Raw genomic sequence first — 26621 nt, 5'->3', positions numbered from 1 at the left:
TAATTAGAGCTAAACGCCTATCTGAAAAAAAAAAAAACAAACAAATGATAATATGCCTAATATCTAATAAAAAAAACATGCATTGGTTTTATATAGGCTAGTGCTTTTCTGGGCTCCCAAAAACGCTTTACATTGCATTAATTCACTCACTTCATACCTCATAGTGGTAAGGTATTGTAGCCACAGCTGCCCTGAGGTAGATTGACAAAGATGAGGCTGCCAATCTGTACCAAAATACAAATACAAGTTTACACAACAACAACAACAACAACAACAACAACAACAACAACAACAACAACAACAACAACAACAACAACAACAACAACAACAACAACAACAACAACAACAACAACAACAACAACAACAACAACAACAACAACTACTACTACTACTACTACTACTACTAGGCTACTACTACTACTACTACTACTACTACTACTACTACTACTACTACTACTACTACTAAAAAGGCTTCAAATTAACTTTACAATCATAGGTACGTCATTACGTTCTGTACGTGGCAACGCAACGTGTGTGCGTAATGAGTCCGATGACAAACCTTGCCCCATTATTTAGGTACCAAAACCATATTATTAGCGTTTTTTTGGTACTAATGAACTGTTTGCTGAAATGAGCCACCGCCGAGAGCAGCTGCAGTGGTTGTGGACAGTGGTGGTGGATCGCTATGCACTTGGCTCAATTGCCAGAGGACGTGTTTTATCACATTCTTGGTTATTTGGACTGCAGATCCCTCAGCCGCTTCTCTCAAGTTTGTAAAGCGATCTACAGCTTTGTTAACCGTGACATTGTGTGGAGGAACATTGCCAAAGAGTTTTTGAACACTGGCATTAGTGGAAATGGAACAGATCGGTGAGTTTTGTTGGAGTGTCTTCAATGCACTACTAGCAAGCTAACTAGCTAGCAAGCACACTAGCTGCTCCTACTTCTAGTTTTGTTTACTCTCAGGAGTGGGCTGAGTTTTTATGGTTTTATCCAGTGGGCGGGAATTATCTGTAGTTAAAATGTGCTGACTCGTCACAAGCTCATGTTTCAGTTAGGCTAATGCACATGGTGATAATTTCTAAATAATCATGGTTAGCTTTGTTAAGCAACTCCTTAGAGCTGCTAGTTACAAACACTGACTGACAGCATTGTGGAATAGCACATCTGGTTTTATTAACTACAAATCATTGTGTCTTTTCTGTTACAGATACCCCAAAATTCCTCTCAAAGAGAGGGTGAGTACAGCCCAGAACTGGGCTCATGGTGTTTGCAGAAAGGACATCCCCTTAAAATGGAGAAAAAAGTGAGACATCTTGAAAAAACTATTTAGGGCATTTCATGTGTTACAGGCGGTCCTATCTGTGAAATCAACCTAAAACATGCACAGTGACAGTAGGATAATCCTCCAGAGGTGTACTGACCTTGCACCTAGCTCAAGTGGTCAGTGCTCCTGACATGCTTACATACCTCTAGGTACTCCAACACCACAAGAGCAGAATTATTAAAAATATAAAAATAGTTATAAATCAATGTAAGCAGACAGTTGCCATTAGTTAAGGCTCTTTGAGAAACTTCTCACACAGGCTTGTAAAGCGCAATATAAGTGTAAGCCATTTTTACCATCATAATCGTCGTCGTCGTCGTCGTCATCATCATCATCATCATCATCATCATCATCATCATCATCATCATCATCATCAATCAAAATAATGGTCCAATATTTTGCTTTTTATTTTATACTAGATCTGACTTATATTTTCCTGCAATGGTATAAAACATACAATGAGGGACTGTCCATTATCAAATATCCTTTTATTACTATATAATGCCATACAGTAAAGTTTGACACAGAGGCTTAGAGGAGATCGGTGATTGCCATTACGGTTGTATTTTAACAATGTTAAAAGTAATGTTTTTCTGGTCCCCAGCCTGTTACCCTGGCTGCAGATGGATGGGAATATACTCTTTCTGTCTCAGGCTGCAGAGATCCGAGCTCATCGTATTCATCAAGAAGGAAAAAAGACTCTGGGCCAGCCATTTCAAGTCTTCTCTGGTCACAATGATGATGTGTGTCGTTTTGTTCTTAACAACTCGTATTTAATCAGCAGTGGAAGGTGAGTCACGATAGAGTGCTTGTTTAGTGTCATCTCCTGCCCTTAACAAATACAGTTTAGCTCACAGCTAACAGACTGAGAAATGCCTTTTATATCTGAGAGTAACCGTTCATATCACAGAGTGGCCCATGAGGGTGTTCTGAGACTTGAGCTCAGTGTTTGTATTTTGTAATTGGTTGAAGCAAAATGTATACATAAAGTGCATTGCATACAAAATGTTTAAATTGTGGCTGTATGGTACGTTCCCTGTGTTTTTTTTAGCGATGGAACGATTGTGGTCCACAGCAGGAGAAGTCGCTCTCAGACCAAGCTGCCTGGGCACAGCCAGGAAATCAACTGTCTGGATTCCAGAGATGAACTCATTATCAGTGGATCCAGAGATGCAACTGTAAAGGTCAGAGAGCACAGAGCCCAGGAAACTCTAACTTTAGTCCAATCACAAACCCCTTATCAAACTTGGGGGCCTAATGACAATATTGACTTCTGAGTCAACAAACCACAGCATCACACTTTGATAGTATAATATAAGGAGGCAACTGTATATCATTAAATGCACTGTTATATAAATAAAAGTATTATTACTGAGTAAAATGCTCAAATGAAACTGTCCGGGTGGAAGTTTGATAAACTTGGCATAGCAAGACCCCTCCCTACACGTTTAATCAGTTTCACCTTCTGGTGAGGCAGTGAACAAGAATGGAGTAAAACAATCAGACATGTGAGGGACAGTGCACTAGTCAAGCTCGACAAAAAAGTGAAGTTACATAATTATGTCACTGCTATAATAAAAAGCGAAACTTAATCTTTACCTGGTCATTTTAGGCTGAACTGATACCGCAGTTCAGCATCCTGCCTTCATTTCATTTCATTTCATTTATTTATTCATTTGAGCAGAAAAAGTATGCCATCATTTACAGAAAGAAAAAATACAAAACAAGACTTTGTGCTCAAAAGGAGTAGGAAGAAGTTCAAAGAACTTATAGTAAACCTACCCCTTATCTCTCATTCAAGTAATCATCACATTAATTTTCCGCTAGACTCATGCATTCGTCTTCCTTTATAGAATATTCTTTGCCAATACACTTTTATGAAATTGAACTAGCATGTAAACATTTCTATTTTGTTGTGTCAAGCCAAGCGGTCTCGTGATTTTGCTGTGACCTGTCTTGGCTGATTCACGCAGATTACACAGGATGTCTTCTACTGGTAGAATCCAAACTGGGGCTGAACGATATGGACAAAATTTCATATCTTGATATTCATGCCAGATATCTCGATATCGATATGATACGATATAACTATGGGTCAAAACCAAGCAGAAAAATAAAAACATCATAAGAAAGAGTGCAGTTTTATTGATGAAAATCTATATTGTTTGTATCTTGCTTTTTCGATTTTGTTTTGAATGTTCATATCTCAATTTCAATACGATGACGATATATCTTTCAGCCCTAATCCAAACTGGTGTCAATCAGCCGTCACAGCATCATCACGTGACCACTCTGAGGAAGACAGCAGTGAGTGAGCTGTCTAAACTGTCTAGTATTGCAAACCACACTGGTCGGAGAAAAAAGAAATCTCAGAAATATTATCACTATAACAAGTTTATTATTGATGGTTTTTATATTGGAGCAGCAGCAACTGATGAATTTCCCATGTTGATTAATAAAGTATTCTGATTCTGATTCTAAATGAACCTAGCTTGTCCACACTGTGATATCTTAATGCTCATGCTTATGTCTGTATTGCTGTTTCAGGTTTGGACTTTGACGTCAAGCTCTCCAAGAGGAACATTTTCCACATTCGACAGAGTTTGGTCCATTGCCATTGACCCTTCTGTCAGGTAAGGTTTTGTTCACTATAACTTTGGCATTCAGATTAGCACAAGTTGGTTTGGAGAATGCTGCTCCATGGCACAGTGTGGGTGTATTACTCTATTGACAGACCAGTTTTGGTTGGAATGTCACCATTTGCTCACAGCATAAGGCCAAACCAAGAGACTTAAGGAATTTGGCTTGCTCTACCACAAGGCTTGTGTCTCTGCGAGAGACAAACGCCTTGTGCTGGGTGTCACTGGCAGAACAATTGATGAACACAGGCACTAATTAAAATTATCCTGAAGCCTAATGAATGCACAGACCGATGAGCCATTTAGTCAAAAATAGTAATATTCTTTAAATCCTCCTTTGGGTGCAATTTATCAAGACAGTTGCTAAATAGCGAGTGGACGCTGGAAAATAGAATAAAGGTTTTTGTGAATGCGTTGCCCCTAACTTACCATTTGACAGTGCGTTTATTTCAGAATTAAGGCTCCAAATCTGCTTTGCAAATGAGAGAAGGCTGCCTGAGTAAAAAAAACTAAAAAAGCAAATATGATGGTTCTGCTGCTCAACTGTTGCATGTGCTACAGGTTTTGCGCTTGGGAAATGACCCCTTGGTGTTTTGACTGCTCTGTTTTATTGCATTCAGTGTCTGCTCATATTGCTGAAAATTAGTATATAAATAGTTTGACAAATATTTTGTGTGTTTCCTTGACAGTAAACTCCAATGTGATTTAGTTCTACAGCTCAAGAGCTGAACCTGGACTGCACATTTAGAGATAGAAACTTCCGTCAGGCTTTTTTGTTTTTTTTTGGCTTGGTTGCTTTTTATAAATACAACCAGAGTCTTAATTATTCTTAATGCACTTCAAGTCACAGGAGGGCAGCAGAGGGACTAGGATTCTTTCTGTAATTAACAACTTTAAGCCATTTTGTCACTAACCAGTAGGTTGTAATCTACCGCCCTGTAGATCTCTGCCTGAATTCATAAATTATAACAGCTAAATAAATGCCAGTTGTTTTGCCTTTTTCCTGTAATGACAATGAATGCCCACATTAGACAGATTTTAATTTGCATCTCAGCCTGAGCTCGAGGTGATTTTGGCTGAAAAAGCTTGATGACCACTGGTTTACTGTATCAGATTGTCCCGCCCCCCGGGTTGATGTCATAAAAATATCTGAATAGGTCTGACATTGCCAATGTGTTAAAGTGATCTATTAAACTTAATTTATTGATCTAACAGTTTTGTATTTTAAATGCTTTGTTTAGTTAAGCTATTTATTTAGATAATTCTTCAGTTGTATAACTTTGTTTCACACCAACCACAATATGAGTCGTCATTTGCATCGATGTCGTGGGGATGTTGTACCTGATGATGCGTTATGAATATTGCATTTTTAACATTTGACATTTATTTCTGTATTTAGATTTTCCTTGGATTATTATTTGTGATATTATGCGTTCCCATGAGAGCACCATGACGCAGACGGTAATCAGTAATCTGTGTTTATTTCACGGTGAATCCTCTGACGGTCATCAGTGGATTGTTGTGGCTGTTCTTAAAGGCCAAGGTTGCTGACGTGACTGCCCACTCACTGCTCCAGCAGTGCTTTTCTTATGCTCCATTTTCACTATTTTAAATTCTACGTGATTTGGCGAATCTGCATTTGAATAATTAAACTGAAACAGCAGTTTGATATATAATTGTAAATTGAATGTGTACATAAATATAATTTATGCACAATACACAATATAATATAATATAATATAATTTCCATTAGTTATCCCCTCTATATTATTTAGTGACGCACTTGGTAGAGCAGGTTTTCTCAGGATCGCAAGGTCGGGGGTTCGAATCCCAGCTCCTGAAGATGCACACTGTTGTCGTGTCCTTGAGCAAGACACTTCACCATCCGTGCCTCCAGTATCTGCGTACATTGGTGTATGAAAGGGAGTGTGAATGGGTGACTGGTTCCTTGCTGTAAAGCGCATTTGTAAACGTCTTACCATTTTATTTTGCTGCAAAGTGTCCATAATGATCCTGAAGAAAGCAGCTTTTTAAAAGGACAGAGCGTGTGAGCTAAAGACATTTGAGACCGACAAATTTCTTCTGAAACACTGAAGAGGCACCAAGAGCCCCCACACGTGCAGCACAGTGGAAAAGGCGCTACAGGAAACAAAAATGGGACAATTGAGGAGGTATCCGGACAAGACTCACAGCTAAGCCACACATGCCTTCTATCCCAACTAGTGTTCTGGCTAATGGACGTTCACTGAAGAATAAAACAGATTAACTGCTAAGCTCTTCCCAGAAGATGGTGAAAGACTGTTGTGGAGTGGAGGGAGCTGCGCAAGAGGAAGGAGGAGGTGGAGGAGCTGACCAGTGCAGGACACCACGCTCTGAGACAGGGACAAACCCAGTAGGCGCTGCACCGTTTCAGAGGATCAGAGGAAACATAAGGCAACCAGCCAGGTTTCCTATGTGTGCTAGGGTTTCCCCGACCTCCAAAAACATGCTGGTCAGTGCGGCTCAGTTGCAGCAGCTCAGGACTAACACCTGAACACAATTTTGTTGTACGGTTGTACAATGACAAATAAAGCACTCACTTACTTACTTACTTACTTACTTACCGGTACTTACTTACTTACTTACTTACTTTGTTACTTAGTTACTTAGTTACTTAGTTAGTTTGTTACTTAGTTAGTTAGTTACTTCCTCACTTTGGGCCTAATGAAGCACGATGTATAAGTTGAGAACATTTACCATTTATGTGCACACACACACGCACTCCTATACCAGTGTACACAGAAACTGAAGGTGGGTCTTTCCCTCAGACATAGCAACAGTGTGTCCTGGCCGGAGAGGAAATTGAGACGCCAGCATTAAGGATTAGCTACTGCAATCACTGGAGTCAGCCGAGTTTTCAAGGTGTCTGTTGCTTGGAGTGATCTCATGTTTCCCCGTTCCTTCCACATTTCTCAGTAAAAATCTACTCTTCACTGTATCAACATAAATCGATATTTCAATTGCACACAGCAATATATTGACATTGTCAAGAATATTATATATAATAATGCGCTGAATATCACCTTGATATTTTACAAGTTGGTGGTGTTGGCATGAGACAGTGGTTTCTTCATCTACAGTACTTTGTCTACATTTGCACTTAATGTAGATTAAATGGCAGTCTAACACAAATGTGTGTCATATTGCCAAACATCGTGTTCGTGTGGGTCATATGAACTGATGCATTATCATCTTGAATTTTGATTTACATACCCACATTTATAGGGATTATTCTGTACTCTATAATCATTCTGTGTAGCGTAAATAATTGAAAACTCTATCATGGGTTTTCGGGTAGTTGGAAGATATTAATCTCATCATGGACTAACAAATTTAACACTAACAATTTGTTACTCAGTTTGTAATTTTGATATGGCTATTCTTCTAGCAAACCTATTAAATATTTGGATACGCAAATAAATTAGCCGTTAAATTTTTGTGTTTTAACATTCTTGTGACAGAATCACTAAATCAAATCTGATGTTTGTATTTTTCATCTAGGAGAAAACTATTATAATTCCTAATGACCCAAGATATGACAACAAAGTGATAGTGAGGGAAGGAGACACTGTGCTGTAGTCCAACAAAATCCTCAGACTTCATATTTGTTTAACTATTTGCTCTTACAATCTCATAAAGCATAGTGACTGGACTGAGAAGGAACGGGGCCCGAACCCACTGAAGGGAGAAGACCCCCAGAGCAAGCTGGGGGTGGGTTTGGAATTGTTTTGTCTAGAACTCCTCAAGCACAACTACAAAGACATTGCTGGGGCCAAAAGCGCTTTTCAACATTTCCAAAAGAAGAAAATGATTGTTGGATAAACCATCCCAAATTTGCTTCTTTCTCACAACCTCCAGGGAGGGTGACCTCTGACCCTAGTATCAAAGTACAGGGAGACGACATAAGAGCCACCCAGTGCTCAGACTGCATCGCCGCCACTGGCCACACTCCACTTTCCCCCATCCCCTCCACCTCTCACCAATAGAAAGACTAGAGCCATGTCCGAGCCATTCCCGCTGCTCTGGAGTCAAGAATTCACTTAGTTAGAAAAAGGAAGAATGGAACAGGGCTCCAACAATGCAGCAATAAGGGTCCGAATTTGCATTCCCACACACTAAATACAGGCCGGGCCCACAGAGCCAGAGGAGCTCCACCACAGGAGGCAGGAATAATCACAGGTCTCTCCGAACCCCCTCATTACACGCACACACCTCACATTCCACTCAGCGGACCACGGACCAGCAGCCACTCACACGTCCGGCACAAACCCCGAGACAGGTGTTCATGCAGACACTTTACAATGTACCAGTAGACCACTAGAAGACAACTGTAGGAACATAACCATTTCAAATGTCTATTGTCTATGGCATCTTGACTTTTAGTATTGGTTTTAATTACAATATGTTAAAAAATAGATAAATATATATATATATTTGGCTTACCATATATATAGTACCATATATCTCTAAACCACAGTCCATTAAAAATAAAGAGAAATTTTGTTTTCAAAAGCGTGGCTCCTACATTTCTGTTGACAGTGTGCTGTAATGTGTGAGATGCAGTGAGATTCTGAACTTGAGAAATTTCACAATCAAAAAATGAACTACTGTTTTGCTTTGAAATGGGATTTGTAAGTTATACTCTCACTTGTACACCGAACATAATAAAGATTTACATTGATCATAGGTGCGTACAACTGATAAAGCTCAAGTGAGGTCAAGTGATGCTCACAACTTCTTGATGTTTGTTATTTATGTATTCCTACCATTTGTCGCGTAACCAGCGTTAACTTTTCATTTGTTCCACTGCTCATTTGGCTGCAGAGGTGTGTTTCCTCCCTGTATTTGGGTAAATTCCATATTTTTCATACTGACGTTCTAGAATTTGATCATGTCCAAATCTGAACATGGCAGTTCTTCTGAAGGAACATGTTCATTGCAAATGCTCTACTGCAAACAATATACTGCCACTGGATGAGATGTTATCCTCTCACTAAAGTTGAATCATGCTATTGTATGATAAATATACAAATTGCCGAGCTTATAACAGGTTATAACTGGTTTGTTTCGAATGACTGCTTACTCAGCATATGGGGTGCTTGAAGAATATATTGTGACCCTGCACACAGCACGCACATAAACACCACTAAAAGAAGCTGGGGGGGCAGTGGGAAAACAGGGGCCACCAGTGTGTACCCATGCAGAACAGTGAGAATGTATGTGATGGGAATCTGCACGTTTGTGTCCATTCAGAGGCTTTATCTGAAAAAGCTCATGTGGTGTCTTTAAACTCTAACGCATACCAGTAGATCGGGATCAAGTACAATGATCACAGATTAGTGCAACAAATTGACCAAGCTTTTTGAGAAGCTTGACTCCGCTACATTAAAAAAAAAAAAAAGACTTATTAGTGTTTAACTATTTTATATAAGGCATATTGTTCTTCAGTTGTCAGACATGCAATGATGTTGGTTTAAATTATTCCTAGTCCATTTCCAAATGTTTGTGTAACCCTGGCACTTCAGCTCTATCATACACACCCTCTTAAAGAGGTTACTCAAATGAGAGCAGGGGTTAGCTGTCTGCTAATGATGAGTCCTGACCTAACTGCTATAATCTCACTACAAGCCAGTCTTCAGAGGAACAAGGTGACTTCAGTGGAGAGCCTCTTTTATTGTGGGACATGTCCTCCAAACTACCTCTGCTAGCGACTGGCCCACTGATGAGTGAGTAATGGAGAGTAATAGGGTGCAGATATTGAGTGTGAGCGTAACCCTATTGTATCTTGTCAGAGAGGGCAGAGGTCACGTGCATACGCAGCATACGCAGCCCATGCCTGGCTGACCCATTTGGGCCAGAAATGAGTTTACCCAACACTAATTACTTGGAGCTTGCGAATGGACCACATTACTGACCAGGTCTGACAGCTGTCTTAGTGCTATAGTCCCATCCCGTAGCAGTCCACTGCAGCCCTGCCCTGCTGACGCCCACCACACCGATCTAGGCGCTCTGCTATCTGTTGTAAAATATCGAATTTTGGTGATTTGGCATTTAATTTACCCTCACTCTTAAGTCAATGATTTATGTAGTTGGCTGCTTTATTGTTGTGACAGAGTCCTAACACTCTGACCAGGGTTGCCATCCCACCTCTCACTCCCATCCCCAACCCCGTGCGCTTCTCAGGACCCCCAGCTGTCTCCGGGAACGCCAGTCGGCATCACACACACCTCCAGTTAAAGAAAAGCTGTCACTACAATCAACGGAGTGACTGACTTTACGTGCACTGATCTCACTACTTCATAGTTTACCTCAAAGACTGCTGTGGTGTTTATGTGGACTGGCTCTTGAGCTTTCTTAGAGAGAATAGATTATTCACTATCCACTATAAATACTGCCGACATGGAATATATATTTATTTGTTGTTTGTTTATGTAACCAAGAAAGTCCCAGAGATTTCAGAATCTCATTTTAGGGGAGTCCAAGTCCCGGAGGAGAACTTATTGTACATATGTTTTTTAGTTGTAGGGCACACCAGATTATATATTATATTATATTATATTATATTATATTATATTATATTATATTATATTATATTATATTATATTATATTATATTATATTATATTATATTATATTATATTATATTATTATTAATATTGGCTCCACTATTTGTAAAAAAAAAAAAATTTAAATAATGAATTAGCAATATTTTTGCTGTTATACACATCATCCTTCTCACTGAAATGATCTGGTATCTTCTTTAGAGTTTGGCCTCATTACTTTGTTCAATACATTATGTTGCTTTAATTTTTCCATAATTTTCTATTATAGCAATTTGTATAGTGGTCGTTAATTCTTTTTTATATGTTTTGTATTCAATCTCACTATTGGGAGTCTGTTTTTTATACAGTTTGTTTTTCTTTTGGCATGCTCTTATAATGACTTACTTTTAGAGATTATTTTAGAAAGCTCCCATTGACACCATTTGTTATAAAGTGACAAATAAGTGTTCAAAAAAGAATCAGCTTCATTCACATCAGCCACATAAACAGAGCAGTCTTGCTTTGAAAGTTTGCTTCTGAATCCTAAATTGTTTACTCAGTTTTGACTCTGAAGTATGTGGGCTGATTTAAGCTCTCATATTTTATAGCCTACAACTCAGAGAAGGTAAAAACAGGCAAGTGATCGCTGATGTTTTAATAAGCCACTTTGGATCATTTGTGATGATATAGATCATATTGAGGAAACCTATGCAGACATGTTGCGGACTGGATGACCCCATTGGGCTCACATTCAAACCTGGGACCTTCTTGCTGTTTTTTAATGGAGAGAATCTCTATTTGCACCTTTTTGAAGCTCTGATGCCCTGTCAGTCAGGTTGTTCTGGACCCGGCAGCGACATCGCTATCCGCCGCTTAAGACTAAAGAACTATCAGCTGCTTATGCAAAAAATATGAACAGATGTCACTTAATAATCTAGCAGGGCTTTTACTCAGGCTGAGCTCTGCATTTCCTCATCATTATCATTGGGACATGTGTTCGCAATAACTTTTATAAATACTTTTCGAGCCCTTTATGGTGTCTCTCTTTCTGTCTACAGCTCTTTTGCCGTGGGCACTGCTTGTTGTCGGACCCCGTCTCCTCTTCACCTCTGGAATATAGAAAGGTAAGAAAATCCTTGGTAACATGAACTGAACCAAACCCTCTGTGAACTAGTGTAATAGTGGGAACAGACGGGGTGGAAACCTTCAGTAAATAATGGAATACGGAAAAAAAGAAACACTGGGTCAATTCACTTTCTATGATCAATCAATCAAACTTTATTTATAAAGCTCTTTTTGTACAAAACAATGTACTGTGATTATCTGATTGCACTTGTACAAAACAAGTGCTTTACAGATCAAAATCCCTTAACTTCCCCACACTTCCACCATCCCCCAAGCTATGTATGATCCCCCACACATATGAAATACACCAACACAATCACATTTATAGACACACACTTGCACACATCCTCATGCACCCACAAGAAATACAGTGTAAATCAAATCCAATCAAACTATATTTATAAAGAGCTTTTCATATCAAAAAGTATCACCAAGTGCTTTACAGATTACAACATTTAAAACAATACCCTTGGCACACCCTCCTAGCCCTCCGAATATATACAAATGCTCCACACACACACTCAAACATAGACATGAGACTGGATAAAATGAGGCTGAGCGCAGACGAACCAGGTGAGCAAACTCCATCAGAGGAGCGGTCTGCACTGGGACAGACAGGGTGCCCGTACACAGTACTCCAGTGGTCGGGCAATAATTTCAGCCGGTCGCCAGGTAATTTGAAGGCATGTTTTCTATGCAGTTTGAATGGAAAACATGCGCTTCGGGCGTCTGGAAACCGTTATGGATCGAGATTAAGTATTCTACTTAAAAAAAGATATATGTTGTAGCTTCTTAGGGATGTTTCGCAAGAACCAAGTTGTGTTGTTTTAGTTTGACTTCACAAGTTAATACATTTGTTCTTCCTTACAATTGCACATACTCACTGTCCTGGTTGAGGGTTGAATGATAGACATCTGTGTGTCTTCATCCTTGGGACTTGGTTTAATTTTACAATGTCAGCTAATATGGCTTCTTAACATTCCTGCCATGAATAGGCCAGCTCAAATGCCTGTTTGTTCTACAAATTGCAGTGGCATTGTCTTATAGCAGAAAAATGTGTGTGACAATTTAAAGGTGCTTATTGTAGTGGCATGCCAACCTCTTTGTTGGACAGAACCACATTCCTGCTGCCCTCACAGGGGTCTCTTAATTGGCTGATGTGCAGAGGCCCACACTTGGGCCCTCAGTTTGTTTTAGGACTCAAAACCTCTGCAGGGGCTCTTTCTTTACCTGTCTGCTGGCTTTTGACAAGAAGACCCGTCAGAGCATCCCCAGGCTCCATCAGTCATCCCATCACAAAACAGTCACTGTGTTTCTTTGGCCTGGCTGCGGGCTAAGTGCCATTTTTTCCAATGGCAGGTTGTGTGTGTGGCCTCAAGCCAGTGTGTGTCCTGTAGAGACGCCCAACAAGCTTACTTCAGGGGTAGTCCTGACTTGGTGTGTCACACAGCCAGCAACCCTTTTTACCTTGAATGAGTCTGTGCCCCCCTCGGCCCACAGTCTGATCATCTTCTCAAATCACTCTGTCTAACCCGGCCCAATTATAAGGACATCTAATGAGACTCACCAGGCTGCTCTCCGCACTCACTCTGTTTACACGCACAGCTTAGATGGGCTTCACTTATGACTCTATTAGGCTGTATAACAAAGCTTTGTCCCAGTTTGTATGCTCGCACTCACCAAAACAAGGCTACTGGGGCATTTTTGCATTTTGATTACAGTTGGTCAATGGTCATTTCAAATCTTATCTCAAAACATATCTGTTCAATTTGGCATTTAACCTCATTTAGTGTCAGTCTTAGCACTTTGGGTGTCTTGAAAAAAAAAAAAATCCAAGAAATGACATCACACAATATTTACTCAAACAAAATAAGCTGTATGGCAACAAGATGGCCACAACAGACTGTCATCTATCTGAAATTAAGCAGATACAAACTACCCGACCAAAAAAAAAAATCTCCACCGAGATTTAACTGTTTTGATCTGTGGCGGCTGCAGTTGGTCAAGTCTTGGTTCAGAAACACTATGTGCCCAAAGAATGAGATGAGCTGGCGACCTGAAAATCCCGAATGACCAGGTTATTCCATTATTGGATTCTTCTTCCCTGATGGTAAACGACAGGGGTGCCAAACCAGATCCTAAGTTGACTGCGAGGGGTGTAGGAAAAGAGAAAAGGACAGGATTTTGTGATCACAATGCTAATGCACACTTGGCAAAATCGGTGCATCACTGTGACTATTTGCGCATAGTCGTGGCGTCCAGAGCTTCCGCGGGGGCTCGCACCTCTCACACTCTGAGCTCCTTCTGCCCCCTGTCTAGCAGCCTCATTTTTCTGTTACTGGACCTTATTTGGCTTTTATCTGACATAAACAGCGTGTGCATTTAGATCGTTTCTTTTCGCTCATGATGTGGCAACGTGACTTTTAGGAGTCACGTTGCTGAACCGGGAGTGAAATAAACTGAGCGTCATCTCAATAAGAAGACTTGTAGTAAGGTTTGTTACTGCAGGCTGTAAATGATGTGTGTGGGTTTACTTGACTCTGAACTGGTAGATATCGGGAGGTTGGCTACTTGAAAAGTAGACCTTGGGACAAAAAATGCACCCCTGGTATAGCGTAGAGGCATATTATAAGTCAATTCTGGGATTCATCGGGCTCACATTGTGAAAAAGTGGTTCAGGGAGCGTGAGACATCATTTTCACCTATGGATTGGCCGCCACAAAGTCCAGATCTTAACCCTATTGAGGATCTTTGGGATGTGCTGGGGAAGGCTTTGCACAGGGTCACACTCTCCCATCATTAATGCAAGACCTTGAAAAGATACAACACGTGACGGCAAATCTGATTGCACAGGCTCGTTTAAGTTTTCTGATGCCGCCAACGAGGGCGTAGGTCCCAGACTGATATCCCTCTGTATAAAAAAATAGAGAGGGGTATCATTCTGGTTACACCAGGCTTACAAACTAGAGCTTAAAATTACTCACTTTAACCCTGAATAAAATACTAAAACTAAATGCATCCATTGTCGAAGTGTAGGATCTAATCACTGCTGCTGGAGCAGGTTGAAAGAAACGGACGTTTTATAGAAACTGTAGAATTAGCGAGTGCGGCTAATGTTAGCTTAGCGGCTCCCATTTGTTTACATGTATCAGTTGGCATTGGATATTAAGCTGCTTAAAGTTCTCAACAAAATTAAATGATATCTAAGCCAACTGATTGGCAGTGAAATAAACCAATCAGCAATTAGCAGACTGACGACAGATGTAGTTCAATTCACAAAATATGAACTGAATATAAACTAACGAGAACGCGGAGGCAAAATCCTCCACTACATCATTATCATCATCATAGTTTTGGCTAATAACTTCTGCACGTGTCAATTTTGATTGAACTACAACATAGCGACGCAGCGAATTATGTAACCTTGTCAATTCTCTGTGACGCTCGTGATTGGTTCAGCCAATCAGCCACTTGTTTACCGTGTGTGTCCAGACCCACGTTCTTTCGTGCAGAAAAGAATTGGCTGTGGTTTACCAGCCTAACAGTCACGAGTTTACCGGTTATATGTTCTTGCCTTAGCTTAGACGAGTTAATGTGTACCTGTCTGGTTTTAGTGCGTGCCCTCAGTCACACAAAAAAACAAAGACGTTGTTAGCATATAGCCTCTCCGAGCATATTCCTGTGGACCCAAACGGGGGTGTTTAGTTAGAAGCAACCAAGCTCTTCCACGTTTTCCCTATTTAAATACAATTACGTGAGTAGTTACACGATCCAAGTATAGTCACACAAAATGAAACATGTCGATTTTGTAAGCAGATACAGTTTGTTTAAAAGGGGAATTTATTCCCCCCGTGGTATCAAAATCGGTATAGAGAATTGAGTTTTATTTTCAGTATTGAAATCGAGTTGGAAATTTTAGTATCGTGCCAACCCTATAATGCAATTTGCTCAAGACTCATTTCAGTAATGATGAGTACAGCCAGACTCTTCTGCTTTTATTGCACTTCTTACACTGAGATTTAATTATCTTGCATTAATATTTCAAATTCCCAAATGTGTTTAATTTCTCACTCTCTTTACTAATTTGGAACTATACGGAATTATTTTTTACAAAATCTATCTTGTGATCTGTTCAGGTCTGCACCACTGGTGGTTTGAGTTTTCAGGTTTTACATTTACCGACAACGAATAAACTCAGCAGGAACATTAAATGTTTGCTTCTAGACATTTGCAAGACCCCATAAAAGGCGAGTTATAGTTACTGGACTGATATATGTTACCTGGTTTACGTGAGCTAAGCTTGTCTTCAGAATGCTATGTTTGACCCGAACAACAATAATGTTCTACCCCACACAGACTGGACCTCATTGGACAGGCTTCATCATGAGACTCTTGTCCTGATAAAGCTTTCACCCAATCAGGTGTCCTGTGGGGAGAGCTGCAATGTAATAAGAAGACCCCCTGTGGTCAGGCAGGGGGATTACCAGCTCTAGACTAGGGATTGAGCTGCAGGGTAAAGGGGTGGGCACCAGTTTGAACACATGGCAGCACAGTCGCCAAGGCCATAGAGCCTCTCTAAATGGTTGCTATGGGGCCGGTATCAAATGGTCCTCAGCTCTACACAGTCACGCTCATGAAGAGTATTAAACTGCAACAAAGAGACAGTTATTCTGCAATAATGTGCCCTGCTGACTGGAGGTTATTCTCCAATAATCAAGAGACTAACTGGACAAAGCTGTGATCACAAGGCCATGGTCCTGTGTCGGGCCAGACTGTGAGTGACACATTAACCCCACCTCACACAAAGCGACCGAATGAGGAAAGACCCGTTATCCCAAGAAAAGCCCACTACATCATTGAAGCTGGGACTTTTTTGTGACATTTTGTGGTGCAATACGGGGTATCTTAACTTTTTATGATTTAATGTAATGAGATGGAGCTCCTGCGCTGAATAGTGGGTCAAAAGTGTCAGAAATTCTACCAGGACTGCAGAGGGCAGCTCGCTACTTGATCACATCTGTCCCACAAATACAATCCTATGTAATGTTTGGCTAAATTACAAATATTGTAGTCATCAATAATACCAAATCACAATTATTTCTCATATTGTAATAAGTCACCGTGGCAGGCACACTTATTTGAGTGCACTCGGAAGTTGTCTTCCAAGGCTAACTTTAATTCAGTAGTCTGCTTTGCTTACTATTGCTAGAGGCTGAGAAGGTTACTATCCCAGCCACTGCTCTCACATTGAATCATATTAACCCTCAACCCCACCTTGGAAAAAAATTGCGTTGTTGGAGCTTCGACACAAAAATGCGCTTGGAACTTAACAAAACTATTGATTAAAAAAAAAAAATAATTCTGTCGCAAAGTTCTATAGTGCATGTTCCGAAAACACAAAAAATGAAATTCTTCTAAAATTTCAAATGCGAAATTGGAAATTTCTGTTCTGGCTGTTGTGGCCAGATGTTTGTGAAATATGAAGTAAAGGATTTTAGTAAAAAACAAGCGTTGTGGGAGCGGGGGGGGGGGGGAATCTAAATGACATTATTTTAGATCACCAAAAAATACACTCCCTGGGAAATTTTCACTCTATGGAATGAAAAAATAAAAAATGTAGGAGTTGCACAAACAATAAGACTGTGCTTGGGTGTGATAGAGGGTTAAGAGAAATGCACTGTGACCAGCTTGCACCCTCTGTGGACCAGTTTTTGTAAGCTGACACAACTCATCATTGTGGCTGATGTTATTATTTTAAAATATGTTGTATATTGTCTTTAGGCTGGAGCACGTTTGCACCCTTGGCTCAAATTTTCGACGAGGTGCAGGAGTGCTGGATATTGTTTTCGAGTCTCCCTTTCAGCTCTTGACGTGTGGCTATGACACCTTCATCCGCCTGTGGGACCTCCGTCTCACATCCAGGTCTGGTAAATCCTCATTTGCTATGTTAATGTTGGGACTGAGGAGTTGGAAAACTCTTTTTGCATTGCATCAGCTCCAAGCTTGTTTGGTTCTTTACAAAAAACTAAGCAAACAAAAAATATTTTAATAAATAAAATATTTAAAAAAAAATTCAGTTCAAATCAGTCAAAATTCAGTTGCACAAAAATATATATTTTTTTTTGTTTGTTTAGATTTAGGCCTAGCTTATTATGTAAGACGCAGATTACTTCTGATGTTGCATTAAAATACAGAGATTGCATCTCAGAAAACAAATATAATACAAATATAGGGTCTTAAATCATAAATCAAAAAACGGATTAAAGATTGAGGAGAAGAGTGTCTATATGGGCTGTACTATGTTCTCAGGGGGCAAATTTGTATTTTATTTTACATAAATGTCCATGTGCTTGAATGTTGTTTGCGGCTGAACACTGGTGGCACCATTCCTACAACACTTAAAGAATCCAGTGTAAAAAAATTGATGTCTTCTACTACGGTCCTGCCATTTTAGCTTAACACTGCTCTGTGTGGATTTGGCAGTAGGTGGAAGTCAAGACAGCTCAAACATTCTGTCGTGTAAATTAATATTTATGTCCTACTACAACTGACAAAGAAACTAAGAGGGGTATGTATATTTTATTATTATGTATTTATATTTTTATATATTTTTTTAGAATCCTACTCAAATGTTGTTTGAAGTTAACTAACACAATAGTTATAATATTAAAACTGGCAGAGACTTCCAGTAGGTGTGACCTGGGACTGAAGACAATACTTTCACAGCTCTCAGTTTGAGGGGACCAGTGAAGTAAGACAAATTTAATGTGATTAGCGCATAGCTCTGGGGGTTTAGCTCAGGGCAGACTGGCAAAGGGGGTCGCTCTTAAGATATTAATAATTGATTTGGTGGAAGTTAACTAGTCTGAGGAGGCACAAGGTCAAACCTGAATGTAAGCCTATTACATACGTTGTACGTGTGGGGCTGCTCATTGCATAAAAATACTATAAAAATGACATTAAATTGGTGAATAGTCGCCACTTTATACTACTTTTCTACCTCCACTGGGCCCTCAAAGTACTTTACATCTATCCACTCCAATATCTTGCACATTCATACATCGGTGCATACACCAGGGGCAAAGGGAATGAAGTGTGTTGCCCAAGGATGCAACTGCAGTGGGATCGATCCACCGACCTTTGGATCAGTAGACACACACTCCAGAGATCACCTTTAGCTAGAAATGGAGAAATGAAGCTGACAGAAACCAGAGAGAGAGTAGTAACAGTAACTCAAATCATATTTATTCTGTTATTAAATGCAATCCAGAACAAAAACAAAAGTGAGAAGACAATGTGAGATACTATATTACTATTCTCAAGTAAACACACAAATGACAATAAATCACCTCAGTATAAAGCAGAATTGAGAGGGAGGATGCTGAATTAAACCAACTCCCTCTATTGCCTTGGTTCAGTAAAAATGTATAACTCTGATCATTGCTTTGTATTTATTTAATAGGTTTTGATCCCATAATGGCTTGTGGTGTGTAAGTGTGAGTCCAGACATATCTGCTCCCCTGCTGTGTTCCCTCAGTGCTCCTTCATCACTTATGGATGAGGCTGTGCTAATGGAGGATCAATGACATTGACAATTAAAGTTTTTTTCTGTAAATATAAGCAGTTGCTGGAGATTCATGTTTATATGCAGCTCCTCAGTCAAATGTCAAGACATGAATGAACAGATCATTTTGGTGGAGAAGGCGTTGGATGAGTTGGACATTCTGGTTTTAGAAACTTAAATTATACTCGACCAACCCTTACATTTTTTTCTTTCTACATTTCTACATTGGTCCTTACACTGTTTCGGAACTAACAATGTGTCTTTTTTTGTGGCTAAAAAAATAACTAAAAAATCAAACTGAAATGAATAAGCTGGTTTGCTGCTGTCGCTGCTTAAACATTTCATCTGATTCAAATGTTACCAATAAAAAAATCTGACTAACATCATTTGGCAATCCTTTTTGAAGTTAAGCTAAATGCTCAGTTGTTTTGTGAACCATTTGGCTGAGGTTTAGATGGTTCATTATTGTACATGAGTGTTTAATAATGCTTGTCTCTGCAGGAAGTGTGTGATGGAGTGGGAGGAGCCTCACGACAGTACACTGTACTGCCTGCAGACTGATGGTAACCATATGATGGCCAGCGGCTCCTCCTACTATGGGGTAGTGCGTTTATGGGACAAACGGCAGAGCCAGTGTTTACAGGTCAGTTCTTATCCTGCCGTCACATATTGGACTTCACTGTTTTAAATTAGCAATCCACAAAGCTGTTTAAAAAGAAAACTTCATAACTTCTCTAAGTGCTTATCCGAGTGTGCAGTTGTTCTGCTCGTCTGTGACCCGTGGGTCGTTGTGTGCAGGTGTATGAGCTGAGTGCGCAGCGTGCCAGCAGCCCGGTCTACTGCCTCCGCTTCAACAGCTCTCACCTGTTTGCTGCCCTGGCCACCAGCCTGCACTCACTGGACTTCAGACACAGCCAGAGCTCCAGCCCCTGACACCTCAAACTCAGAGACTTTTAGAGAAAATAAAGTACCAAACAAGAGGTGTACAGTCTGATTCCTAACATCTATGGGGATCACCCAAGGGACTCAAGTCTATAAGAAGAAAGATTTTAACTTTTTATCACAAATATTCACTATTTTTGGAAAATATATTTGTTTTGACCTAAATAATGAATATTTGCAATTTGCCTCATGAAATTTTAAATTTTTTACCACTTTTCAGATTAAACAAGTGTGAATGTGTAATGTTCTTACTTTTTGCCCTTTTCTTCTCACCTTATCACCAGGCCAACAGGGACTAAACCAGTTGGGGTGGGGGGTTTGGGGCACCCACGAGCCAGAGTTAATGACCTTATACTGCCCCCTGCCGGTTTTTTAGGGCAGACCAATAAGAGTGCAATAACCTTTTCAAAATTTAGTCAGTGCATCAGCCGGAACAAAGAGTTTCAGACCAGTTTTAAATCATTATCTCAATTATCATTTATGAATGATCTCTTAATTGAGATCAAATTGAAACAGTTTTACCCTGAAGTTTTGTAAACTTTTCTAAGCATTTTTGGAATTTGCAAATCTACATCTCAGTTCATGCGCCGGTGTGTTCCCAACTGTAAAGAGTGGATTCAGCAAAGCCCTTTGAAGTTTTGAGGTGCTTTTAGTGTCCTGACAGAGAAATCTTATTTCTGTTTAGGTTTACGCAAACTGACCCTCGCACCTGCACAGGGACCAAGCCACAAACGTCAACGTCTAATCCAGCTCTTTACACACGCATACATGTGTTAATATACATGTTTTAGTATGGTACAAAACATAGCCAGTAATTATTTACCAAAGAGTAAAATGTGGTAAAGTTGGGATATTTTATTTTTTGTTTTTGGTGCTGAAATTATAGGAACACTTATACACATTGGTAAATATGTTTGCAAGCATAGTGATTGAACAGGAGCAGTCGAATAAGCATATGGTAATAGTTTACTCAAAAGTAATCAGCCCGACACCCAAACACCTGAATGGTTGTGTCGTGAAACCAAAAGAGGGGCAGGTGGTCACCCGAGTTGCCGGCTACATAGGCCTACTGTAGTTACATGTCTCTTTTTTTCCCCCGTACCCATCACAGGAGTCATGTCAACCCACCACGCACACACACCCCACACACCCCACACTTGGCAGACAAACACAACAGAGAGAGTGGCCTTTGCACATCAGTCAGTGGATACCTGTGTCACTGTGGAGTTTGAGGTCTAATCCTATTGTCCCTGGAAAGGATTAGTCTGTGTGGAGCAGTGGGCCTGTGCCTGGGAGCTGGAGAAAGGCCAGATTAAGGAGATTAGTGTGTATCCTCCTGACTTGTCAAACTGGGATGTAAGAGCCCATTGACTTTCTGAGGAACCCTGAATGAGTAGAGGCGAAGAGGTGTCCAAAGAAGAAGTCATGAAAGGCCGTGAACAAGCACAAATTCCTCCAAGAACAATGAGTCTCCTCTGTTGGCTGAATGTTCCAAAGCTCCGCTGCTCGAATAGACCAGCCCCAGAAACCTGCAAGTGGGAACAGAGCCACCCGCTCAGATCTGCACACCCCCGGGCACGTCTTTGTTGAGGGACTGGTTTTAGCAGCAAAACCATTACCATAGAAACTGTACAAGAAATTCCTCAAATCACAATCATTCATATAGGACATATCTTACTGATAGATAATTGTTTTAAGTTCATAAATAGTAGGTAATATATATTAAAAACAAACAAACTGCGGCCCGTGGACTGGATCCGGTCCCCCAAGCAATGTTTTCCCGACCCTTGACACTCTCTCCACAATTTAATGTTTTGGTAAATTTCCACACTGAATTGCCTAACGGTGTATCAGAGGCACCATGACTGTTCCCTGCCAGAGTGGACTCAAATGGCTCTATATGTTTAATTTTATTTATTTAAAAAGTGACATTAATTTAAACAACATACAGTGCCTCTCGTGAGTATTCATACACCTTGAACTTTTGCACATTTTGTCATGTTTACAACCCTAAACATAAAGATTTTATTTTTATTTTTTTACTGAACGTTCACACACAAGTAACAACTGTGAAGTGAAAGCGAAATGATACATGATTCTGTTATTTTTCAAAAAATAGAAAAGTGAAAAGTGGGGCTTGCATAAGTATTCATACAGCATGCATGAATACTTTGTGGAACCCCCTTTTGCTGTAATAACAGCAGAAAGTCTTTTGGGGTTTGACTCTACAAGATTTGCACATGTAGAGACTGACATTTTATCCCATTCATCTTTAAAAAACAACTCCAGCTCTGTCACATTAGAAGGAGAGCGTTTGTGAACAGCAGTTTTCAGACCTTTCCACAGATTTTCAATAGGATTTAGGTCAGGACTTTGACTGGGCCATTCTAACACATTAATATGTTTTTATTGAACCATTCCATTGAAGATTTAGCTTTGTGCTCCGGGTCATTGTCCTGCTGGAAGGTGAATCTCCGCCCCAGCCTCAGTTCTCTTGCTGACTCCAGCAGGTTTTCCTCCAAAATGTCCCTGTATTTGGCTCCATCCATCATCACAACTATTCTTACAGTCTCCCCAGTCCCCGCTGAGGAAAAGCAGCCCCACATCATGATGCTCCCCCCCGTATATTTGACACTGGGGATGGTGCACTCAGGACGATGAGCAGTCAGATTTGCTCCATACATAACGTTTTGCATTTGGGCCAAAAAGTTACATTTTTCTCTCATCTGACCAAAGCTCCTTCTTCCACATGGAGTTGTGTCCTCCATATGACTTCTAGCAAACTTCAAACGGGATTTCTTATGGCCTCCTTTCAATAATGGCTTTCTTCTTCCACTCGTCCATGAAGGCCAGATTTGTGTAGAGTACGACTTATAGTTGTCCCATGTACAGTTTCCCCCAGCTCAGCGGCAGGACTTCGCAGTTCCTCCAGAGTTATCATGGGGCACTTGGTTGCATTTCTGACCAGTGTTCTCCTTGTTCGCTCTGATATTTTAGATGGGTGACCTTGTCTTGGTAAGTCTGCAGTGGTGCTATACTCTTTCCATTTCCGAACAATGGATTGAACAGTGCTCCGGGAGATGTTCAAATCTTGGGAAATCTTTGTATAACTTAAGGCTGCTTTAAACTTCTCCACAACTTTATCCCTGACCTCTCTGGTGAGCTCCTTGACCTTCATTATGCTGTTCAGTGACCAACACACTCCGACCACACTATTTAACCGTTAGGCCAAGGTGTGACCATTCTGGAGTCATTAGGAATGTTTTAAAGGCAATTTAATGCACTCAGAAAATGCTGTATGAATACTTATGCAAGCCCCACTTTTCACTTTTCTATTTTTTGAAAATCAACAGAATCATGTATCATTTTGCTTTAACTTCACAGTTGTCGGTTACTTGTGTGTGAACGTTCAGTAAAAAAATAAAAATACAATCTTTATGTTTAGGGTTGTAAACATGACAAAATGTGCAAAAGTTCAAGGTGTATGAATACCTACGAGAGGCACTGTAACTGCTAAGTCAATGCCGTTTGAGTGAAGGAACAGAGAAGAACGATCTTATATCTGCCCTATCTACTTTACACATCACTTTCTTTTTACAATATTTACAATTATCATCAAGCAAGTTCAAGAGATCATTTAGTGCATTTTGCAATGGGAGAAAGTTGAGCAGAATTAAGTTCATGTTATGGATGGATGATGTTGTAAAGGTGATGGACAAAATTCCACTTTGGTGGACACTAAGTTTTCGGATTTGTACTATTGTTAATGTGGCCCTCTAACTTAAGATTCTAGACTGTAGAGCAGGGATGTCCAAACTTTTTTCATCAGGGGCCACATATTTGAAGAGTATTGAGCATGGAGGGCCGCAGATTAGTGGTCAGTGCAGACAAACATTCAACTGGGTTGAAGGTTTAACAATGAATGATAAAACTTGCAGTAAAAAGTATCATCTCAACCCAATTCAACAAGAAGCCTCAGGGCCACCAAAAATTGGGCTGAGGGCCGCATTTGGCCCTCGGGCTGCACTTGGGGCACCCCTTCTAAAGAAACACAACCAGTCTTTGGTGGGTGTGGGTTTACTCTCGGAGACGCCTCGCGCCTGCTCACGTTTTGGTGATCATGGGCGGAGGGATGAATGATACGAACACCTTTGACACAGAAACATATTTCAGACCAGGATCTTAGGGAGAAACGTAATACTACCGGCTGGATATTTGAGGGGACTTGTAGCCAATGCCTGCGCTCATAACGATCACGTGCACAAATGAGCGAATTGCAGACGTGACTGCGTCATGTGACTGTTGACTCGCCTTGTTTTGTTTTGGTTGTTTCGAGGCAGAGGCCATTGATCCATAAGGCAGAGGCCCTTTTCTTTCAGAATGTAACCGGAACTATTCAGTTAGCCGCTTACAATTATCTTTATTTTACGGTCAAAATTTTAAATTATCAAAATGAAGATTAGCGCTGATCAACAAAGCGTTACCAGTATACCCACAGTACTAAAGGTAATCCGCTGATTTAGCCTGATGAAGTTGGATTAGCATGAATTAGCTTGTTTATCAAAGTTAAGAGCTAATCATAAAGTTCTTATTTACAGCTGCCTTTTAGTTATGAATGGAGAGAGTTAGCGTTTGTTCATGAAGTTGTTACCGTTTAACTTTTGTGAACGGATTATTGACTTTGCACGGCCTTTTTGTTAAGAACTTTCAAAACTTTATCGCTTCCTGGTTTTGAGGCTTTGTTGTTGTTGAGAAGTGCATTCCAGACTTTCTTTTCTGCTCAACTTTCATTGAACTTTTATAGCAAGTGCAAAGTTTGTAAAATAAAGATCTCAAATTGTTTAATATATTGTAATGCTGCATGTCCTGTACATTTATGTTACAGAACAGTGTATTTTGTGGTGTTGCAGGTGGTAATTTGTCAGGGGCCCCACAACCAAAGCTATGTGTGTCAGTCAGGCCACTGCTGTGAAGAGGGACAGTGCTGCAGCTACTATTATGAACTCTGGTGTAAGTCTCATTGATAATATTATAAAGACAAAGAATGTGCCACCTCTTGGAAGATATTTGTGTTGTATAATACCTGTGTGGTGATGTCAAATGGTTACTCAGCTCTGTCCGCTTTTTGCTCTATTCTTACAGGGTTCTGGCTGGTGTGGGCTCTCATACTTATTCTGACAGCTTGCTGCGTGTGTCATCATTTCCATTCCAAGCAGCGCTTTCAGCAGCAGCGAAGGCAAAATGAAATCAATCTCATTGCATACAGAGAGGCGCACAACAACTCCCAGCTGCCCATCTACCTCCGTGAGTTTTGTGATACAAACCTACGTTTTGACTCATCAGCAGATGTACAGAAGAAAGTGTAGAATTTACAAGAAAAATGTATTTTATTGGCTGCACTCTCACACTGCTATTTGCTCTCATGGTCAATGTAATGTTTGATTAAACACATTTATGAGGCTCCTTGATGTAATAGTTGCAGTGATAATAATACTTGTACACACTTGTATTGCTCTTTACGCTGGAAAATACCAATGCAGAGTATGCAGAACTGTTTAAAATGCTTGAATACTGCACACTGTTGCATCTTTGGGTAATGATAAAGTTTGCATATTTGATTTCACTGTGTTTTTTTTTTTTACAGGGTTTTTGCCTACCTATCTGTTGCCAGCCTATGAAGAAGTAGGGAACCGACCTGCCACTCCCCCCCCTCCCTATTCAGAGAGCACACTTTCCAATGGTACCCCCTCTGAGAACCAGGCAGCAGTGGACTTACCAGAGACCTCTAGTGCTTCTAACCCAGAAGCTACACAAAGGCACACTTACAGAGCCAGCCCCAAAGACCACTCCCCCAGCCGATACCGGCGCTTCACTGGGGACTCAGGGATCGAGGTGTGTGATGGCCATGAGCTGTGGGAGAGTGTTTTAGAGAAAGAAGAAGAAGTCCAGCCTGAGGAGCCGTGTGAGGACTTGTGACAGTGGACAGACACCACAGGCTCATCATTCATTCTAGTCGCTCAGTCAACTAAGCTGCTAACAGCATTCAGGGTTAAAAGACAATGTAGCTTTCTGTTTACTATGTTCAAGTTTGCCTGTAGCATATGTTTTGTTTTTGTATTCTTTACACATCATTTTCACTATCAACATTGTTTGCTCAATAATTTGATCTCTAAAGGGAATAAATGTATGAGCTTGGCAGACCTTGACCATGTGCTGTGATAAAAGACTTTGAAAATGCCAAAGCAAATCCTGTTGTGCCTAAAGATGATTACTGTATTCAAGCTGTTGTAAAACTGGTTGTATTTGGAGACTATTCCCAGTTGTGTATTTTTAGTTTAGGGGTCTATTCAGGTGGAAATTAGTTATAAGTTTATAATATTGTTATATAACCTTTTCTACTCTGTATCACGATGTCTTCAATAGACCATGGAGCGTTGTGTTTTT

At 40.3% G+C, this 26621-nt stretch overlaps 1 protein-coding gene across 2 annotated transcripts; it reads left to right on the top strand.

Moving 5' to 3' along the window:
* Positions 1-582: 582 nt before the first annotated feature.
* On the top strand, positions 583-26512 carry fbxw4 (F-box and WD repeat domain containing 4). 2 transcript variants are annotated; one of them, XM_079560495.1, is made up of 11 exons: positions 583-870; positions 1211-1306; positions 1932-2117; positions 2379-2511; positions 3875-3960; positions 11605-11670; positions 17453-17593; positions 19737-19878; positions 25088-25187; positions 25320-25481; positions 25822-26512. In XM_079560495.1, the coding sequence occupies exons 1-11, from the start codon at positions 686-688 to the stop codon at positions 26151-26153; spliced, it is 1629 nt and encodes a 542-aa protein (XP_079416621.1). In that variant the 5' UTR covers positions 583-685; the 3' UTR covers positions 26154-26512. The 2 variants fall into 2 exon arrangements, with proteins under 2 accessions (XP_079416621.1, XP_079416620.1); XM_079560494.1 differs by lacking the exons at positions 25088-25187; positions 25320-25481; positions 25822-26512 and adding an exon at positions 20034-20399 and having other exon boundaries at positions 584-870.
* Positions 26513-26621: the final 109 nt, after the last annotated feature.

The sequence above is a fragment of the Gobius niger genome (assembly GCF_951799975.1).
Source record: "Gobius niger genome assembly, chromosome: 7".
NCBI classification, from domain to species: domain Eukaryota; kingdom Metazoa; phylum Chordata; class Actinopteri; order Gobiiformes; family Gobiidae; genus Gobius; species Gobius niger.
This window is presented reverse-complemented; position numbering and strand designations above follow the sequence as displayed.